At 43.5% G+C, this 18273-nt stretch overlaps 2 protein-coding genes across 2 annotated transcripts in view; one reads left to right on the top strand and one right to left on the bottom strand.

Moving 5' to 3' along the window:
• The window catches only part of LOC121009269 (ficolin-2-like), a 231123-nt gene that overhangs the window by 92565 nt on the left and 120285 nt on the right, over positions 1-18273 (bottom strand). The window lies entirely within an intron of this gene.
• LOC121009275 (ficolin-1-like) lies at positions 8520-17721 on the top strand. The gene is made up of 8 exons (XM_040442279.1): positions 8520-8574; positions 9781-9894; positions 10207-10260; positions 11205-11243; positions 11922-12049; positions 12946-13075; positions 13692-13826; positions 17453-17721. The coding sequence occupies exons 1-8, from the start codon at positions 8535-8537 to the stop codon at positions 17698-17700; spliced, it is 888 nt and encodes a 295-aa protein (XP_040298213.1). The 5' UTR covers positions 8520-8534; the 3' UTR covers positions 17701-17721.

The following is an 18273-nucleotide window of genomic DNA, read 5'->3' as shown; positions in this document are numbered from 1 at the left end:
GCATTAGTCAGTGTGCAATTTAAGCTATAAATACAGCTATAATTTTCTGGGTACTAAAATACTTAATTTGCAGCCTTGTCTGCATTAGTCAGTGTGAGATACACGCTTTAGATACTGCTGTGCTATTCTGGTATTAAAAAAAACACCCATTTTGGGGAAAATACTTAATTTGCGGCCTTGTCTGCATCTGTACGTTTGAAAATCAAGCGTTATATACTGCTGTCATATTTTGGTATTAAAAAAACCCACATTTAGGGCTAAAATCTTAATTTTGCAGCCTTGTCTGCATCTGTACGTGTGAGATACACCCTTTAGATACTGTTGTTCTATTCTGCTATTAAAAAAACACCCATTTAGGGCAAAAAACTTAATTTTGCAGCCTTTGCTGCATCTGTCATTGTGAAATACACCCTTTACATACTGCTGTGCTATTCTGGTATTAAATAAACACCCATTTTGGGCAAAAATCCTAATTTGTGGCCTTGTCTGCATCTGTCATTGTGGGATACACCCTTTAGATACTGTTGTTCTATTCTGCTATTAAAACAACACCCATTTAGGGCAAAAAACGTAATTTTGCAGCCTTTGCTGCATATGTCATTGATTGGGTCTTAAGGGGTTTCCAGCTCAGGAGACTACATTTCCTAGCATAGAACATTACAGGATGTTGACGTTTCCTCCCATATTTAGTAGGGATTAAATCTGAGATCAGACCCAACCAACTAGTTCTGGGAGAATGCACTTCAGGGAGCCCCATTTTTAAAGGGAACCTGTCACCGGAATTTTGTGTATAGAGCTGATGACATGGGTTGCTAGATGGCTGCTAGCACATCTGCAATACCCAGTCCCCATAGCTCTGTGTTATTTTATTGTGTAAAAAAAACGATTTGATACGTATGCAAATTAACCTGAGATGAGTCCTGTCCCTGACTCATCTCAGGGACAGGACTCATCTCAGGTTAATTTGCATATGTATCAAATTGGTTTTTTTACACAATAAAAGCACACAGAGCTATGGGGACTGGGTATTGCGGATGTGCTAGCGGCCATCTAGCAACCCATGTCCTCAGCTCTATACACAAAATTCCAGTGACAGGTTCCCTTTAAAGTTCTGAAAATGATGAATATCTCGACAATACTGGCAGAGTATTGTACAGTACAGTAGACCTCCATGTAGAAGCTAGTTCTTTCAATTGAGAATACTGCAGTCGCGGTATATCCATCATCCACTTAACGAAAGCCTTCATCAACGGAGATTCCTGCACAGCCAGAATCATACTGTAAAAAGAGGAGACCGTCTTAATAACATTAAACTTCCTCACTATGGTCTCCACTGGTCCGCATTCCAAGGTCACAGTCCCTCTACTAAACTTGGTCCCACACACGTTTCAAAACTGAAAATATCTGTAAAAACTAGATCACAGCAGATTAAATTCCTGCCTCAGACTATCATAGGATCTAAAGAGTATCCCCCTCAAATAATTAAGTGAGATACTCCACCCTGTCCCATGGCCAAAACTCTAAGTCAGGCAGAGACGGCTGGACTACTTAGCCACAGACTCCTGAGAGAAAGGGAAGAACAGCTGGCTCAGGCCTTTCCTCACCATGAATCCTTATTCTGTCTGGGAGGAGACTGAAGAAACCATCTCAGTGCCTTGCCTGTATTGTTTTTGCACTCAAGTTCAGTAAAGAAGCCCACTGGTTTACTGCAGACCCTGACTATTAGGACTTATTTCCCATTGGGGTGCACCACGCCTTACCATCCCTTCTGTAGAGCAACAACAAATGGTGTTCGGGAGACTCAGCGTAGCATTGGGGCCACCATAAACCTGGCCACTGTACTAATAAAGGTACGAGGTCTGAAATACCACGCAGGAGATAATCTGTTACACTGATATAAGACAACATATCTGAACTAGCAAATGCCAAATCAATCTTCAATAGAGAGTCAGCTGATGCCGAGTGGCAGGAGAACTGTTTAAAGTCAGGATGAAGCTATCTCCACACTACCACCAGGTTATTTGCTTCTGCCCAGGTAACTTAGGATTTGTTGTGGGTTAAGTGAGGACATAGTCTATCTTTAAGAGGCTCTACAGTGACACTGAAGTGTCCCAACAAAAGTAAAATACTGTCTGGGACCAGTTTCACTATAAGCTCATCTAGGACTCCTAGTATATATGCAGAGACATATATTCCAGCCACCAAAAAATCTTAACCCTTAAGACATGCATGTAAAAGAATGTATCAACTGGAAATATCTAGGTAAGGACTTGGCAACCAGAACTGAAACCCCTCTTGCATAATTAGAGTATACCAGATGGAAGGCATGTCCTACCCATGGTCTCCTAAGGGCCATCAAATTCTTCCCCCTTCAAATGAGTATCCTGTAAAACTAAAATGGGATTATAACCTTTTAAATAGTTAAACACAGGTGTCCGCTTGATTTTGTTATTGAGGCCTCTTACATTTCATGATATAACTGAATAGGTAGCCATTTGCAAGTCTGTAAAAATCAAAACAGTGGATTGTTATCGTGGAGCAGATACAACACTCACTCCCACATCCACAATTAATCAGTACAAAGGGAAGAACACCCCCCCCCCCACTCTGTCCAAACAATCCCAACTTGTTTAAGCCTAGCACCCTAGACCAATATTCAACCAAATCTATTTCCTTCCTGACAATCGGCTGCTGCATTGTGCAGTCTAAACCAGCCTTAAAGCAATTGAGATCTAATTGCAAGTGGTCATCCTTGGCAGCTAAGGAAGCGCTTATTCTAAACAGTCAGCTACTTGTAAAATGGAGGTGAAGGGCTGTATTCACCAACATAGTATGTCCCAATACCAAATCATTGCTCCTGGTTAGCAGAGTTTAGACACGATCTGCTTTCCATAAAACATGATTAAGGTGTCCACACCTAAGATCATTTCACGCGATGAAAGACCATTTTGTGACCTCCTGACAGCTAAATGCAACTGTGACTACTCTTTACTAAGTCTCCTCAATCTCTCTGCAGCATTTGACACTGTAGACCACCATCTCCTACTCACCATGCTCCAATCTATTGGCCTTAAGGACACTGTTCTCTCTTGGATTTCTTCCTATCGCTCTGGCCGCTCTTTCAGTGTATAATTTTCTGTCTCTACTTTCCCTCCTCTCCTTCTTGCTGTTGGGGTTCCTCAGGGTTCAGTCCTAGGTCCTCTCCTTTTTTCTCTCTACATGGCCCCTATTGGACAGACTATTAGCAAATTAGGTTTTCAGTACCATATCTATGCTGATGACACCCAACTACTAACCTACCTAAACCTGATATCTCTGTATCAGTGTGCAGCACTATCATCACTCCTAGGCAGCACACCCGCTGACTTGGTGTTTTGTTTGACACTGATCATCTCTTGCTCGCTCATGCCGTCTGCACCATAAAAACATGTCTACAATTTGGCCTTTTTTTTTACTGTGGAAACATCAAAAACTCTCATTGTTGCCCTAATCCATTACTGTCTAAATTACTGTAACTTATTACTAATTGGTCTTCCCCTAACCAAACTTTCCCCTCTCCAATCAATCCTGAGCACAGCAGCCAGGCTCATCTTTCTGTTCAACCGCTACTCCGATGCCTCCACCCTGTGCCAGTCATTGCACTGTTTGCCCGTACAGTATAAAATCCAATTTAAACTGCTTATTCTCACCCACAAAGCTCTTCACAGTGCTGAACCCCCCAACATCCAGGGGAAGATTGGCCATAAACCCTACAGGGAAATTTCCCAGTGGTCCAATGAATTGGTGACCCACCCAAGCCCTCCTCACGGCTACAAGCTGGGAACATAATGATTCTCTCCTACTCACCTGGCCAGTAGCAGTCCTGAATTCAACTGTATCAACGTCCTGAGGACAGCTATACAGTTGAATACTGTGGCAAAGGTGGAAGTATTTTGTGCTTCTCTGTGGTATTTGGTTCAACTGAGGAGGTATATTGCTATGCCCTATGGTATTGCAGCCCTCCTACTTCTGTCGTCTAATTATGTTGCCTTCTTTCAATTTGGACCCGCCTGCAACATGGGGCCACTTTTAAGTTTTTTCCAGGGCCACTTTTAGTTTCCATTCCCCCCCCCCCTGCCTACATCTCCTCCCTCATCTCCATCTACCATCCTACCCCTGCTCTTTGTTCAGCTAATGACTTAAAACTAACATCCACCATAATCTGAACCTCTTACTCCAGTCTACAAGACTTCTCCTGAGTTGGAATGCCCTACCCCAAGCAATTAGATTAATTCATAACATCCATTTGTTTGAGGCGCTCCCTAAAAACATATCTTTCTAAGTTAGCCTATTACATCCCCTGATCTAACTCTCCTCCATTCACTGTCCCCCTCATCACCATTCAACATCAGTCTTCTAAACCTGATCCATCATCAGATATTCACCCCGATGCACTCAGAAGTACTACAGATATCGTCTGGTGAAGGCTCATGCAGTCTTATATCTACTCCTCTATTGTCTTAAGATGGCCGGACAATTGTACAAATCTAGTACTTGTTACCTTTTGTGTCACTCCTATCTCCTCACAGATTGTAAGATCTTGCGAGCAGAGCCCTCATACCTCTTGTCTGAATTGTTGATTTGTTTGTTGCTATGTTATTTATGACTCTGATTGTAAATGAAAGCGCTGCAGAATAGGTTGGCACTATATAAATATAGATTATTATAATTTTTATTTTAGACCCATATATGCAGGAGAACAGTATAATCAGGTCTCCCTACTTCTCTGATTCTGTGGAAGCTGTTTTCTTCTTTTCAAGAGCCTCCGCTCCAGATATATCAATTTCACATTGCTTTAACAGCTTGAACCCATATTCCACTAAATGAAGAACATGTGAGCTTCCATCTCTGTGAAAAATTTATTTTGGAAAATATTGGGAAATATGGGAAATCCCCATTTCTAAGGTATTTTGTTTTCTTGCAGGAGAGCTGTAATGGAATGCACTTATCTCCTCTGACATATCGTAGTTTGTGAGAGGTCAGTATATAAATCAATTTGCTTAGAAGGTTCTGGTAGGGAGGGATTCTTTCTAGTCAAAGCCATTACTTTTTATTTTATGAGATAAAAGTGTTTTCGGGCCAGCACATCTCTAGGCTTGGTGTCTGGGATTGATTTGGGTTTAGGGAGTCTGTGGACCCTGTCAACAGATCTAGGAGATGCATCTGGGGTAGCATTAGCTTCTGATTGTATGGCGGAGGTTCTACAGGGGTAATTGTTTAAGGGTATGCCCTTGAATTTGATGTTATTTAGACTTGATCAATCTTCCAAATCTTCTATCTTGGATTTCAAAGTGAATTATTGGCATCAAGGAGTATGTTGTGAGCACCAGAGTATTCCGCAATCTTATTTTCTGTATGGCTCTCTCGATCTCTTGGGTTATCAAATTTGCAGAAAAAGTATTAACCATCTTAGAAATGTCAGCTTTGATGGATCCCTTCAGAGCTAGAAGAATTTATTTCCTGAGATCTACAGTAATAACATCTCCTGAGGTGGGAATACGAGCAAAAAGCCCTGTAGTTTGAGAGGAATAAGACTCAGAAAGCCCTACCTAATGTTCATCTATGGCAGGGGTGGCCAACCCGCGGATCGCGAGCCGCATGCGGTTCCTCGCACCTTCATTTGCGGCTCGCAGAGGAGCGCGCTCTCCTCTACATATGCGGCTCACAGGGGAGCGGGCCAGCTATTCCTGTACTAGAGATGTCTCAGGTATCAAAATATCAGCAGCACAGGGGAGAAGGAAGCAGTCCCCCCTCCCGCCTGTGCCGCTGCTGCTGCCATCAATGAGAACACAGAGGGGAAGAGGAGGGGCTGTGGCCACTGCCACCAATGAAGTTAACTCACTCATTTATTCAAATACAGGAGGCGGGTGCTGGCTGCAGAATCATATAGCCCGCACCAAATCTCTATGAGAGGTAGCTGAGATCTGCGGCAGTTAACCCATTAAGTGCCACACCTGAGGGGTTAACTGCCAGGGATCGCAGCGTCGTCATAAATGCCAGGTGTCGGCTATGTGATTCTGCCGGCACCTGCCTCCTGTATCTGTATTAAAGGTTGTGATTGGTAGCGCAGTGCACCCCCCTCCCCCTTAATACGCGGAGGCCCGCTCTCTGACCTGACGCAGTGCACGTCAGGTCACTGTGGAGAGGGTGCCACAGTCCTCAGAGCAGTGGCAGCAGAGGTAGGATAAGCCTCCTACACAGGGGTCTTATCTGACATGGGGGTAGTATGAGCTCAGATAAGACCCCCCAAATCCTCATCAGACCCACAAAATAAGCCTCCCCAGTGCTCGCATAAGACACCAAAAATCAGACACCCCATGCTCACATCTCCCCTATGTCAAATCACCCCCCCCCACACATGATCTCAGAATAGGGGTGGGATATATTTCGACTATACAGTGTGGTCTTCATTAGTTAAATGAAAGCCGCAGCATGTCCACAACCCGACCAGATCACGACCGTGCCCTGTGGTCATACCCTAACTGTGAGAGATTTCAGCTGTAGTACATCATTGACATCCTCCTGGGATTCAACTAGTGCATTTTGTATGGTGCAGTCAGGTTAGATGAGCTAAGGAAGCTCTTGTTTTCAATGCTCTGGAACTAGTTCCTTCTGATTTTTTAGATGATTGGGCTGATTTTTTTGCTGTGTTGAGACTGATTTCTTTTATATTTCTCATCATAATTAAATGAGCTTGATAGGAAACTGCTGTGTGAGGAACTGGGGCTCTGCCTCGGTGCCATTTTTTTCTTTTCTCGCTGTCATGAAGTCTGCAAGATGCTTTGGTGGCTCCCTCTTTTTCCTTCCTTTCATGATGGCTTGTTTCCTGAGACATTCCACAGTCAGTTGGGTGGACTGTGGGGCAGGTAAGTGTCTGAAATAGCTTTGTAGGTCGCTTTTGTCAGAAACGAGGTGAGGAACTCTAATAAGCTGCCGCCATCTTGTACGTAGCTCACCTTTCCTACCTGTAATGTAGACAGCTTTAATGAGACTTCTGGCAATCTTTGTTTTTCACAATGTGTTTCAAGATTTATCAGATGTCACTCTCATGCTCAGATGACCGCCCATGCTCAGATGACCACCCATGCTCAGATCACTGCACTATGCTCAGATGACCGCCCATGCTCAGATGACCACCCATGCTCAGATCACTGCCCTATGCTCAGATGACCGCCCATGCTCAGATGACACCCTCATGCTCAGATGACACCCTCATGATCAGGTGACCGCCCATGCTCAGATGACCACCCATGCTCAGAGGACTGCCCTATGCTCAGATGACCGCCCATGCTCAGATGACCGCCCATGCTCAGATCACTGCCCTATGCTCAGATGACTGCCCATGCTCAGATGACTGCCCTATGCTCAGATGACTGCCCTATGCTCAGGTGACCGCCCATGCACAGATGACACCCTCATGCTCAGATGACACCCTCATGCTCAGATGAACGCCCATGCTCAGATGACCGCCCATGCTCAGATGACTTCTCTATGCTCAGATGACTGCCCATGCTCAGATGACTGCCCTATGCTCAGATGACCGCCCGTGCTCAGATGACCACCCATGCACAGATGACACCCTCATGCTCAGATGACACCTTCATGCTCAGATGACTGCCCTATACTCAGATGACTGCCCTATACTCAGATGACCGCCCATGCTCAGATGACTGCCCTACGCTCAGATAACTGCCCATGCTCAAATGACTGCCCTATGCTCAGATGACTGCCCATGCTCAGATGACCGCCCATGCTCAGATGTCCCCCCATGTTCAGATGACACCCCATGCTCAGATGACCCCATCGGTTCAAATGCACTTTTAAATGTTTGATAACTCAATTGCAGTAATACTGTCGTGTGCACGCATGTTTGTGTAAATGTATAGCTTTTGGCTCCTGGCAGTCATACGTTTTTTGTGTCTGTAAAGTTGGCCACCCCTGATCTACGGTAAAAGTGTCCATCCTAGGTCTTTGTTTGGCTGAAGGGTACGACCACACGGCACGGTTGTGAGCCGGTCAGGTTATGGCTGTGATGTGGTTAAGAACCATGAGGCCAATTATCCCACAGCTGCCTCACATTTAACTAATGAAGATGGCACTGTTTAGTTGGTCTTCATTGTTAATGGCTACTGGGTTAGACACGCCCTCCAAATTCTTATATTTTTATTGACTGCTTTAGGCTTGTTTCACATCTGCATGAAGCAGATCCAGCAGGCTGTTCCCAGCCGGAACAGCCTGCCAGACCTGCTTCACGCAGATCCTCAGGATAGGTCATCAATATTAGGGGCAGGACAACCCCTTTAAGCCTGTTGGCAAATATTTCATAAGGACATGGTTGGGAAAGTACAGCAGTGGGGTGGAGGGGCGGCACATTACATATATAAAAGGGAAGGGTCTTGACAACAAATTTAGTTAGAAAGTCCATGTGGAGTCTTTAAGACTGGTGTAAACTTCTCGAGGCCGTCATGTGTGTGCCAGTACTACTCCTGTTTGGAATGGTGTCCGGGCTCTGTAGCAGTGATCAGTCATGTCCGGGTGAGTACTTCATGAGCAACTGATCATTACTCTTTAGGCTGTGTTCACAGGTTATGATTGCATTGTGGGTTTTTTCCATGATTTTGTAAAAATTATCACAACAGTAGCACAGATTTATGATATCACAGTCATAAGAAAAGAAAAAGAAAAGCAAAACGATTGCATTGTGTGGACACAAAATCACAGAATAAAGTATTCAAAAGGCAAAAGATGCTTAAAACCCCAAATGCTGTAGCGTATTTTTACCCAAGGGAGCAAATCCTGCCCATGTGATCCATTGCTAACAGAAATCCCCAGCAAAAATGCATACAATCACAGCGGATCACATGTGCAGGATTTGCTCCCCTGGTTAGTAATGCACTACAGCATATGGGGTTTTGAGCATTTTCTGCTTTTAAGACCTGTGTAGGATGTTTTTGTGGTACATGTGGTCCGCTACCGGCATCCTCCATTATATGCATTTTTGCTCGGTATTGCTGTTAGCAACAGACTACATGGGCAGGATTTGCTCCCCCGGGAAAAAATGCGCTAGAGCATTAGGGGTTTTGAGCATCTTTTGCCTTTTGACCACTCTATTCTATGACTTTGTTTGTATATGTATGCATGGAGGTGTGGCAACCTCAGGTTTCAATGTGCCTTAATTTAGATTTATGGGTAACATTCAGGTGCACCTGTGCAGCCTGCATCACATGACCCAGTTATAGGTGGGACTCAGAGCCTCCTCCCTTCTCCCATTGTATGTGTGATTTCACACTGGAGGTAACTGGGAGCTGCTGGCTGTGTGTCGGACTTTATGCACCTATAATAAATAGTCCATATGGCATAGGTAGGTTAGCGTTAGGTCCTGTGCCACATTGAGAGACCATGACGGGGTGCGCGGGTTCTTGATATAAGAATATAATGGTGAAAGTCTCATTTTAATATCAGTGTGAGGGTTTAACCATATATTGTCGATTGCATCTACCATTGTAGTGCACCATTTTCAGTGATTTTCATTGTGTGAACACAGCCTTAACCACACATGTTATATATTAATATGAAGGAAAGTCAGGAACCAGCACAATATCAGTAAATGAACTCACCATACTGTGTATGAGTGTATCTTGTATTTGTTCCTTTGGTTTTCATTTCATTTCCATTATTCTGTCTATTACATGCTTGTAATATTTTAGTTATCCTTTATATGTATGTATTTTTTATTGACAGAAGTGAAAGTTTTAGGGATTGGGGACAGAGACAAATTATCGATTCTTCGAGGCTGCCCTGGTCATCCTGGACTTCCGGGTCAAAAAGGAGATGTTGGGGCCCCAGGAGAAAAAGGTTGGTACAAGGCGAATAACTATTGATGTTTATGGAACTATAGAATATCGCCATATGTTTCATCTTATAAAGTGTCTCTCTACATTCATAAATCTATGAATTTTAAGTAAATGGGCACACATACCATAGGGGTAGTCCATGCGGCTGCTATGGGGCTGCAGGTTGATCTTGACCCCATTGTGATGGACGGTGAGATCTTGCACAGGGATGTGGTGGTGTCAAGTAGAAAGGGGCCTAATGTTTACCTTTGCTATGGGGCCCCCGTTCTCTATGTATGACACTGTATATAAGTCTATTGGTATTTTTTTCCAGGGCAAATGGGATCCATGGGGGGACCAGGAAAGGTTGGACCTCCTGGTGAAAAAGGTTAGTAAAGAACTTTAATGTATAATAAAATATAATATAACAATAATGCAATAATGTGAAGGCCATCTTTCTGGAGCCTTCCACTTTTAAAGGGGTTGTCCAACTGTTTAATACTGATGACATATCCTCAGGACAGGTCATAGATATCTTATAGTTGGGGGTCTGCCTCACAGTACCCCCATAATCAGCTGCTTGGAGAAAGTGAGGTGTGTGCTGCAGCCTCTTCCTAGGCCACGTGATGTCACGTGCATTGGTCACATAGACATAGCCTAGTAAGAGCTCAGTCCCATTCAAGGTAAAACCCGGGAGAGCAAAAACAATGGCAAATCAGAAACCAAAGGGAGGTACGATTCCAAGCCAAGGTCCAAACACGAGAAGACACGTCAGGGTTCCAAATGTCAGGCAGAAAAAAGTCCAAGTCCAAGCTTCCTCCAGGGCAGCCATTGCACAGTCAGAAATTCATATGGCTTATGGATTAATAACATATTGTTCACATTGACAAGGTTGAGCTGGCCCCACCAGGGTATCAGAAGATCCGCCGGTGAACCCATCGATAATAAGCCTGGTGGTGCAGGTGATGTTCTGATATAGTGAGTGGCTTCGCACAGGCTCAGTGCACATGTTTTTTTTGTGTGCATGAGGTCTGATGGAAAGAGTAGGGGAGTAAGATTTCTAAGAAGCCTGGGTGACTGTGTGACACAATTATGACCCCCATAGTTGCTAACATGGCTGCTGCAATTGTTGTTATTTCCTGGACATGGCATCAAGAGGATAAAGGTCTTAAAACACCAGGACGTCAAAATCTTTCCATCGTGTATTTTCAGATCTTTCAAACAACGGGCACATTTTATGCTCTGCCAAATATCTGAGCGCTGTGGGAGGATATGGAAGGACAACTGCTCTTATTACACTCGCTTACATTTCTATATATATTTTTCTTACAGGAGAGAAAGGAGATAGAGGGACGACTGAGCCAGTCTATGGTATGTTATGTGTCTAGACCCCATTACCTGGGACAATGATCGTCCAAGTGATTGTTCCCGACCATGGTCCTGTGTAAGCATGTCCATCAATCATCAACAAACGAGACAACGCTCGTTTCTTGTTGATCACATTATCGTTAGTCGGCAGCACATCCCCTCAGTTAAGAAGGAGAAGTGCTGCTGACAGTTATGCAAACTATAGGGGGACGAATCCACGATCATCCTCACATATAAATTATAACTACACCATGTAAATTGAAGAAAATGCGCAGCTTACTACATAGACAATCTACATTTGTTATGGCTGATTATCTGCCCGCATAAATGGACCCCTACTGAGAGCTGAACTTCTACTCCACCAAGGATCCCCTGACAATAAGTTGATGCCAAGGTCTTCTGATGGTCGAACCCAATGTGATCAGTTGTAATCCGTGAGGGAACCTGACAGCAAGTGTTCAGTTCTCCTACAGCACCACCACAGGGGAGATTAAGTATTACACAATTTCCTTTGAAGTCAATGGTATGTCTGTGTGCTAAGACATACAGGGCCCTCTGGAGTGAAAGATGCTCTTTATCGCTGCTTTCTGCTCCTCCTGATAGGTGACAACCCTAAATGGAGAACCCTATCCTTCTATTAACTCAAAGTTTACTAAAATAATTTTTCTATATGTCTCCTAGCTGCCAGGAACTGCAAAGAAATACAACATCAGGGGGCAGTCCTCAGTGACTGGTACACCATATACCCAGATGGCAGCCGTCCCCTGAAAGTCCTGTGTGATATGGACATAGATGATGGAGGATGGATTGTAAGTATATACAATACGTGAACGGGAAGTCACAAGGAGATAATTTATTAGGAAAATGTGGATCCATCACAACCATATCCTCTTCTATGAAATTTAATCATAGCTTAGAGCGGCTGCATCTCCATATTTGCCTTTGAGCAGAGAAAATGTTTTTGCTATATGATTCATGTAGTTTCTAGGATAGTGGTAGTGTTATGTTCCCTCAGGTGACTGATGTCAGGAGATCAGGGAGACTGGTTGAGCGTGGAGGAATCTAACAGCCTCCTTGATTTCTTTTGATTCAGTGTTGATAGGGTTAATGACCACTTTCCTTGTCCCAGCTGTTGCTCAGTGGTCATCACTTCTACCCTTTATAGTCTGACCCCATTCTTCTGACTATGCGGTAGACTGCTTCATTTGATTTTGGAAAAAGCTGGAGTGTGATTCTCCCTGTGTTCCTGCTCATTTTTCTACAACAGAAGCTAAGTGTCTCGCTTGTTTGTATTTTGTCTTTTCCCCTTGGTTGTTGTTGCTAGGTCTCAGGGAGACGCTTGTTCCTTCATCTGAAAAGGAACGGGTTGTCTCAGCCCTGCCAATATCTTTAGGGATCCTCAGGATCTCCAGGGCTTCCAGGTTCCTGTGTATGGGCATCTCTACCTCTAGGGGGTGGTCATACAGTTAGGAGTCAGGGAAAGGAGTAGGGTTCTTTAGGTGGTGACCCTTTCCCTTCCCTAGTTTTGAGGCCTAGTGGCTTTTCCCTTCCTACCTGGTTGTCGGTGTGGTGTTTACTCCTTTACCTCATACGTGACAGGTAGCATTGTTGTAGACTATATTGTTCAAACCAGGACTATTCATTTCTTTAGTTTAGCCACAACGAGTAGGTATGTCTCGATAATCTGGTCTTTTCTTCCCTTTAGGTAATACAGAGACGTTGGGATGGGTCAGTAGACTTCTTCCGCACTTGGAATGCTTATAAGAAAGGCTTTGGAAGTCGGCTAAGTGAATTTTGGCTGGGGAATGACAATATTCAGCAAATAACTTCAACAGGTAATGAGAAACCCGTAGATCATCTCATAGATTTTTTTTCTCCTCGTTACTCGACCCATTACTGTGTATCCAAGGCTGAAGGGTCTATAACTGGCTGTTGCTAGCCTGTTATGGACTAGCTGACCTAGAGCTCCATTATTTGAGGGCACTGCTCATCATATTCCCTGATTTATGAAACTATGGGAACTAGATTAGGTTACAGTTTTGGTTTCTGCATCTACCCAAAGTTCTTGAGATCCCCCTACCATCTCTTCTAGGCCACACATAATGGCTATGTAGGACTAAAATGGGCCATACACATAAGATAGCTGTTGGCCTAATGCTTGTTAGATCAACAATTTTCTCCATCTCCACCTTCCCACTCCCAGACATGATATGTACTTGTCAGGTCAGTTCACACAGGCACTGGCTTGATTGTAGGGATCTCTCTCCCTGAAGATGCCAGATCTTTGCTGCAGTGAGGTTTGCATATAAATATTTACTCTGATGTTATATGGTCCCTTTTTTGTTGATGGAATGAGTTGAGTTTTGGAAAGGCTCTTCAAGCCCATTGCCATGTTGTTGTAGCTATGTTAGTTTCCAGCTTCTAAAATATTCTGTTTTTATCTATCCCCAGGAACATGGGAATTACGTGTTGATCTACAAGATTTTGAAGGTAAAATGGTGTTCGCCAAGTATTCAAGCTTCAAAGTATTGGATGAATCTGAGAAATATAAATTATTAATTGGAGCCTATCAGGAAGGAACTGCAGGTGAGATGCAATTTTGTCAAGTTGTCTGCTATGCTATGTGATTTTTTTTACTGTCAAAGGAACTTTCTAACAAGCTAGAATTATCCAAAGCAGAGAAGCCCTTTAAGTGAATTAAACATTAATTGTGGCTGCTATAGGGAATGGAGGAGGTCCAGCCCTGGTTCTATCCATTTCCTTTGTTACTGCTTGACTGAACAAATAAGGGAGTGAGGAACTGGCTTAAAACCCTTTGAGGACCATAAGATTACCGTCATCAATTTAAAAATAATTATATATTTTTCCCTTTAAGAATGTATTTGAACAATAAATAAAGCTAGATCCATTTGTTGATAAGAACTAATATTTTGACAAAAAAAAAAAAGTATTTTAAGTTCTTAACCGCTTGCCGTCACACTACCGCCGATAGGCGTCAGTGCGGCGGCACTCTCAGGTCTCAGCGACGCCTATTGGTGTCATCTCGTGAGACCCAAGATTTCCTGTGAACGCCCGCTCACAGGAGCGCGCGTTCACAGCGACGCACAGCTGAGAAGTTAAACTACAGCCTGCCAGCGCTGATAATTCGCTGGCAGGCTGTAGATGTTAAAAAAATCTCAAAATCAGAAAGGTATATTAGACGCTGTTTTGTTAACAGCGTCTGATATACCTGCTACCTTGTCCTCTGGTGGTCCTTTTTGCTTGGATCGACCACGAAAGGACACAGGCAGCTCTGTAATTAGCACCAAGCACCACTACACTACACCCCCCCCCCCTGTCACTTATTAACCCCTTATTAACCCCTGATCACCCCATATAGACTCCGTGATCACCCCCCTGTCATTGATCACCCCCCTGTAAGGCTCCATTCAGACGTCCGTATCTGTTTTGCGGATCCACGGATCCGCGGATCCACAAACACGAACACCGGCAATGTGCGGATCTGCACATTGCCAGAACTATATAGAAAATGCCTTTTCTTGTCCGCAATTGCGGACAAGAAAAGGACATGTTCTATATTTTTGCGGAACGGAAGTGTGGACCCGGAAGTGCAGATCTGCGGAACAAAGTCTTTCCCCATAGAAATGAATGGGTCCGCAATTCCGTTCCGCAAAATGCGGAACAGAATTGCGGACGTGTGAATGGGGCCTAAGGGTCCCTTATCACCGCCAGTTAGTTAGCTACTTGTTAGGTAGTTAGCGCCCAGCCCACCGCACCGCAGTCACTGATTAGCGTCATCGCTGTCGCTAATCAGCACTAGTACTATATAGTATCTGTAAGTGATCAAGACTGATCGCAATCAGATCTATATCAGTACATTAGGGTCACCTTAGGCTCTACAAAAAACGCAGTGTTCGCCCGATCAGGCCTGATCTTGTGCGCACACTTGCGTTCAGTCCGCCCCACCGCAAAAACACCGTAAAATCGCAGCGGCGCTATAAAGATCACTTTTGAGCTTTTTGGATCTTTATTAGCGATCACAGCTTTACTTTGCAAGCACTCCTATGTCCTTTCCCCTCATTTTTTTTTTTTGCACATTTTTTGGCAGAGATTTTTTCATCCACATTGATCGATGCGAATGAAGAAATCTGTGCCGTTCATTTTTTCTTTCAGCCCAGAGGCTAAACGAAAAAAAAAAATCTCATTACCTTTATGCTCAATATAAGGCCTCATGCACACGACCATGCCGTTTTTTGCGGTCCGCAAACCGCGGATCCGCAAAAAACGGAAGGCGCCCGTGTTGCCTTCCGCAATTTGCGGAATGGAACGGGCGCCAGCAATATAAATGCCTATTCTTGTCCGCAAAGCGCGGACAAGAATAGGACATGTTATATTTTTTTTGCGGGGCCACGGAACGGAGCCATGGATGCGGACAGCACACGGAGTGCTGTCTGCATCTTTTGCGGCCCCATGAGGCCCCGTAAAAATGCCCTGTGAAATCCTAAAGGTACTCATTGGAATTTGGGCCCCTTTGTGCACCTAGGCTGCAAAAAAGTGTCACACATGTGGTATCGCCGTACTCAGAAGAAGTAGGGCAATGTTTTTGGGGTGTATTTTTACATATACCCATACTGTGTGTGAGAAATATCTCTGTAAATGACAACTTTTAATTTTTTTTTATACAAAATTGTCAATTAACAGAGATATTTCTCTCACCCAGCATGGGTATATGTATAAATACACCCCAAAACACATTGCCCTACTTCTTCTGAGTACGGCAATACCACATGTGTGACACTTTTTTGCAGCCTAGGTGCGTAAAGGGGCCGAAAGTCCAACGAGTACCTTTAGGCTTTACAGGGTTGCTCACAATTTAACCCCGCCCAAAATGCCAGAACAGTAAACACACCCCACGAATGACCCCATTTCGGAAAGTAGACACTGCAAGGTATTCACTGAGCGGCATAGTGAGTCCGTGGGAGATTTTATTTATTTTTTGCCAGAAGTTAGCAGAAATGGAAACTTTATTTATTTATTTTTTTCCTCAGAAAGTGTCATTTTCCGCTAACTTGTGAAAAAAAAAAAAAATCATACATAAACTCACCATGACCCTCCGCGAATACTTTGGGGTGTCTTCTTTCTAAAAAGGGGTCATTTGGGGGGGTATTTATACTATCCTGCCATTGTAGAACCTCAAGAAACATGACAGGTGCTCAGAAAGTCAGAGCTGCTTAAAAATGCGGAAATTAAAATTTTTGTACCATAGTTTGTAAACGCTATAATTTTTGCGCAAACCAATAAATATACACTTATTGGATTTTTTTTTATCACAGACATGTAGCACAATAAATTCTGACACAAACTTGTATAGAAATGTAATTATATTTGAACAATTTAACCAGAGAAAGTTAAAAATACACTTTTTTTTAGAAAATTTCGGTCTATTTTGATTAATATCAGAAAAACTAAAAATGTCAGCAGCAATCAAATACCACCAAAAGAAAGCTGTATTTGTGAGAAGAAAAGGAGGTAAAATTCATTTGGGTGCCAAGTTGCATGACCGAGCAATAAACCGTTAAAGTTGTGAAGTGCCGATTTGTAAAAAAAAGGGCCTGGTCACTAGGGGGTATAAACCTGTGGTCCTTAAGTGGTTAATCAGATGATACAGGCAATTAAAAACATGCACAAATACGTCCCTTGGTCGGTCCTCAAAGGGTTAAGGGTCATAAAAAGGGAGTGGTGTGGTGAGTAAAGGAAAAGTCATTGGGTACGAGCATGGCCACGTATCGATTGACCGTTTAAGCTGCAGCTGTTTTCCCATTAACTAATTTCCATACATCTGGATTGTTTCCTCGGTCTTCATTGGTAATGGCCACACAATTCGGATTACTGCACAGACATTACTAATGAAGACAGAAGAAACAATGCAGATGTAATTACTTAATAGGACGCAGCTGCCACTCGTATGAATGCAAAGTCACATCCCAAGTACAGCATGGCCAACCTCGTATGGTCGTAACGTTTCAGTCCTTGTTGACAAAACGATAATTAGTCTTGCCTTTTGAGCTTTGCTACCGGGTCCTCATTCTACTATGTATGTCTCTAATTGTATATAGTGAAGTTTTCCATAGAATAAAGTCAATAGATGTGAGGATGAAGGCCGGTAAATCTTAAAATGTTCTGATATTTGATATGTCTCTGTAATTTTTCAGGTGATTCTATGGGAGGACTAAACAACATGAAGTTTAGTACTAAAGATGAAGACAACGACACTAATGAGGGCAGTTGTTCCTTAATATTTAAAGGTGGCTGGTGGTATGGCAGTTGTCACGGGGCAAACCTTAATGGGCTCTACCACCTAGGAGAGCACACATCCTATGCAGATGGCATCAACTGGAATACTGGCAGAGGGCTCAAATACTCGTACGAGCATGCAGAAATGAAGATTAGGCCTGTTTAGATGGAGGAACAGTCCCAGCAATTTGTGGATTTTCAAATTCTTGTATTGATTTTATAAAAGTCTTGATGGATGGCAGAGCACTATGTATGGATGCCTCTGACTGCTTGGGTCTGGTGGGTGAAGGGTTCAGTTTGGCTGTAGTAGGCTGAGTATACTGGCTGCCTGGTCATAGACATAGCTAGGCTTTCCTTCACCTGGGGAAACCATAAAGTTCTCTGCTGTAGGCCTGTATCTAAATACCCTGACCAATGTGCGGTGGCCCAGCACCCAGTGCAAATGTCTCACCAGCTTTTCTTCTCCATAGATAGTCCTTGTAAATAGCTCATTATAGGTTTGGTTCTAGGTAGGACTGGGAAAATTTAGGCATCCTGAGCCTAAGTGCAAAAGCAATGCCTGGACCTACTATTAACCACCGATGACTCCACATGCCACATTTCTACTGTTGATATCCTGCATAAAAACCCCATATATTATAACTGTCTACAGAAAAACCTCCCCCACCTACAATTATGATACAATTTATAATAATAGTCATTTTTTTATGTGACAGTGCTGCCCATAAGGAGAGCGTCA

Source organism: Bufo bufo, chromosome 8, assembly GCF_905171765.1.
Source record: "Bufo bufo chromosome 8, aBufBuf1.1, whole genome shotgun sequence".
Classification (NCBI taxonomy): Eukaryota; Metazoa; Chordata; class Amphibia; order Anura; family Bufonidae; genus Bufo; species Bufo bufo.
Note: the sequence above shows the minus strand (reverse complement) of the source record. Positions and strands in the feature narration are given on the sequence as shown.

Excerpts from the sequence above, each read along its gene's own strand:
- LOC121009275 (XM_040442279.1), top strand. The coding sequence starts at position 8,535 with ATGGTGTCCGGGCTCTGTAGCAGTGATCAGTCATGTCCGG. Across the intron at positions 12,050-12,945 it reads TAGATGATGGAGGATGGATT|GTAATACAGAGACGTTGGGA; the intron begins GTAAGTATATAC and ends TCTTCCCTTTAG. Across the intron at positions 13,076-13,691 it reads TCAGCAAATAACTTCAACAG|GAACATGGGAATTACGTGTT; the intron begins GTAATGAGAAAC and ends ATCTATCCCCAG.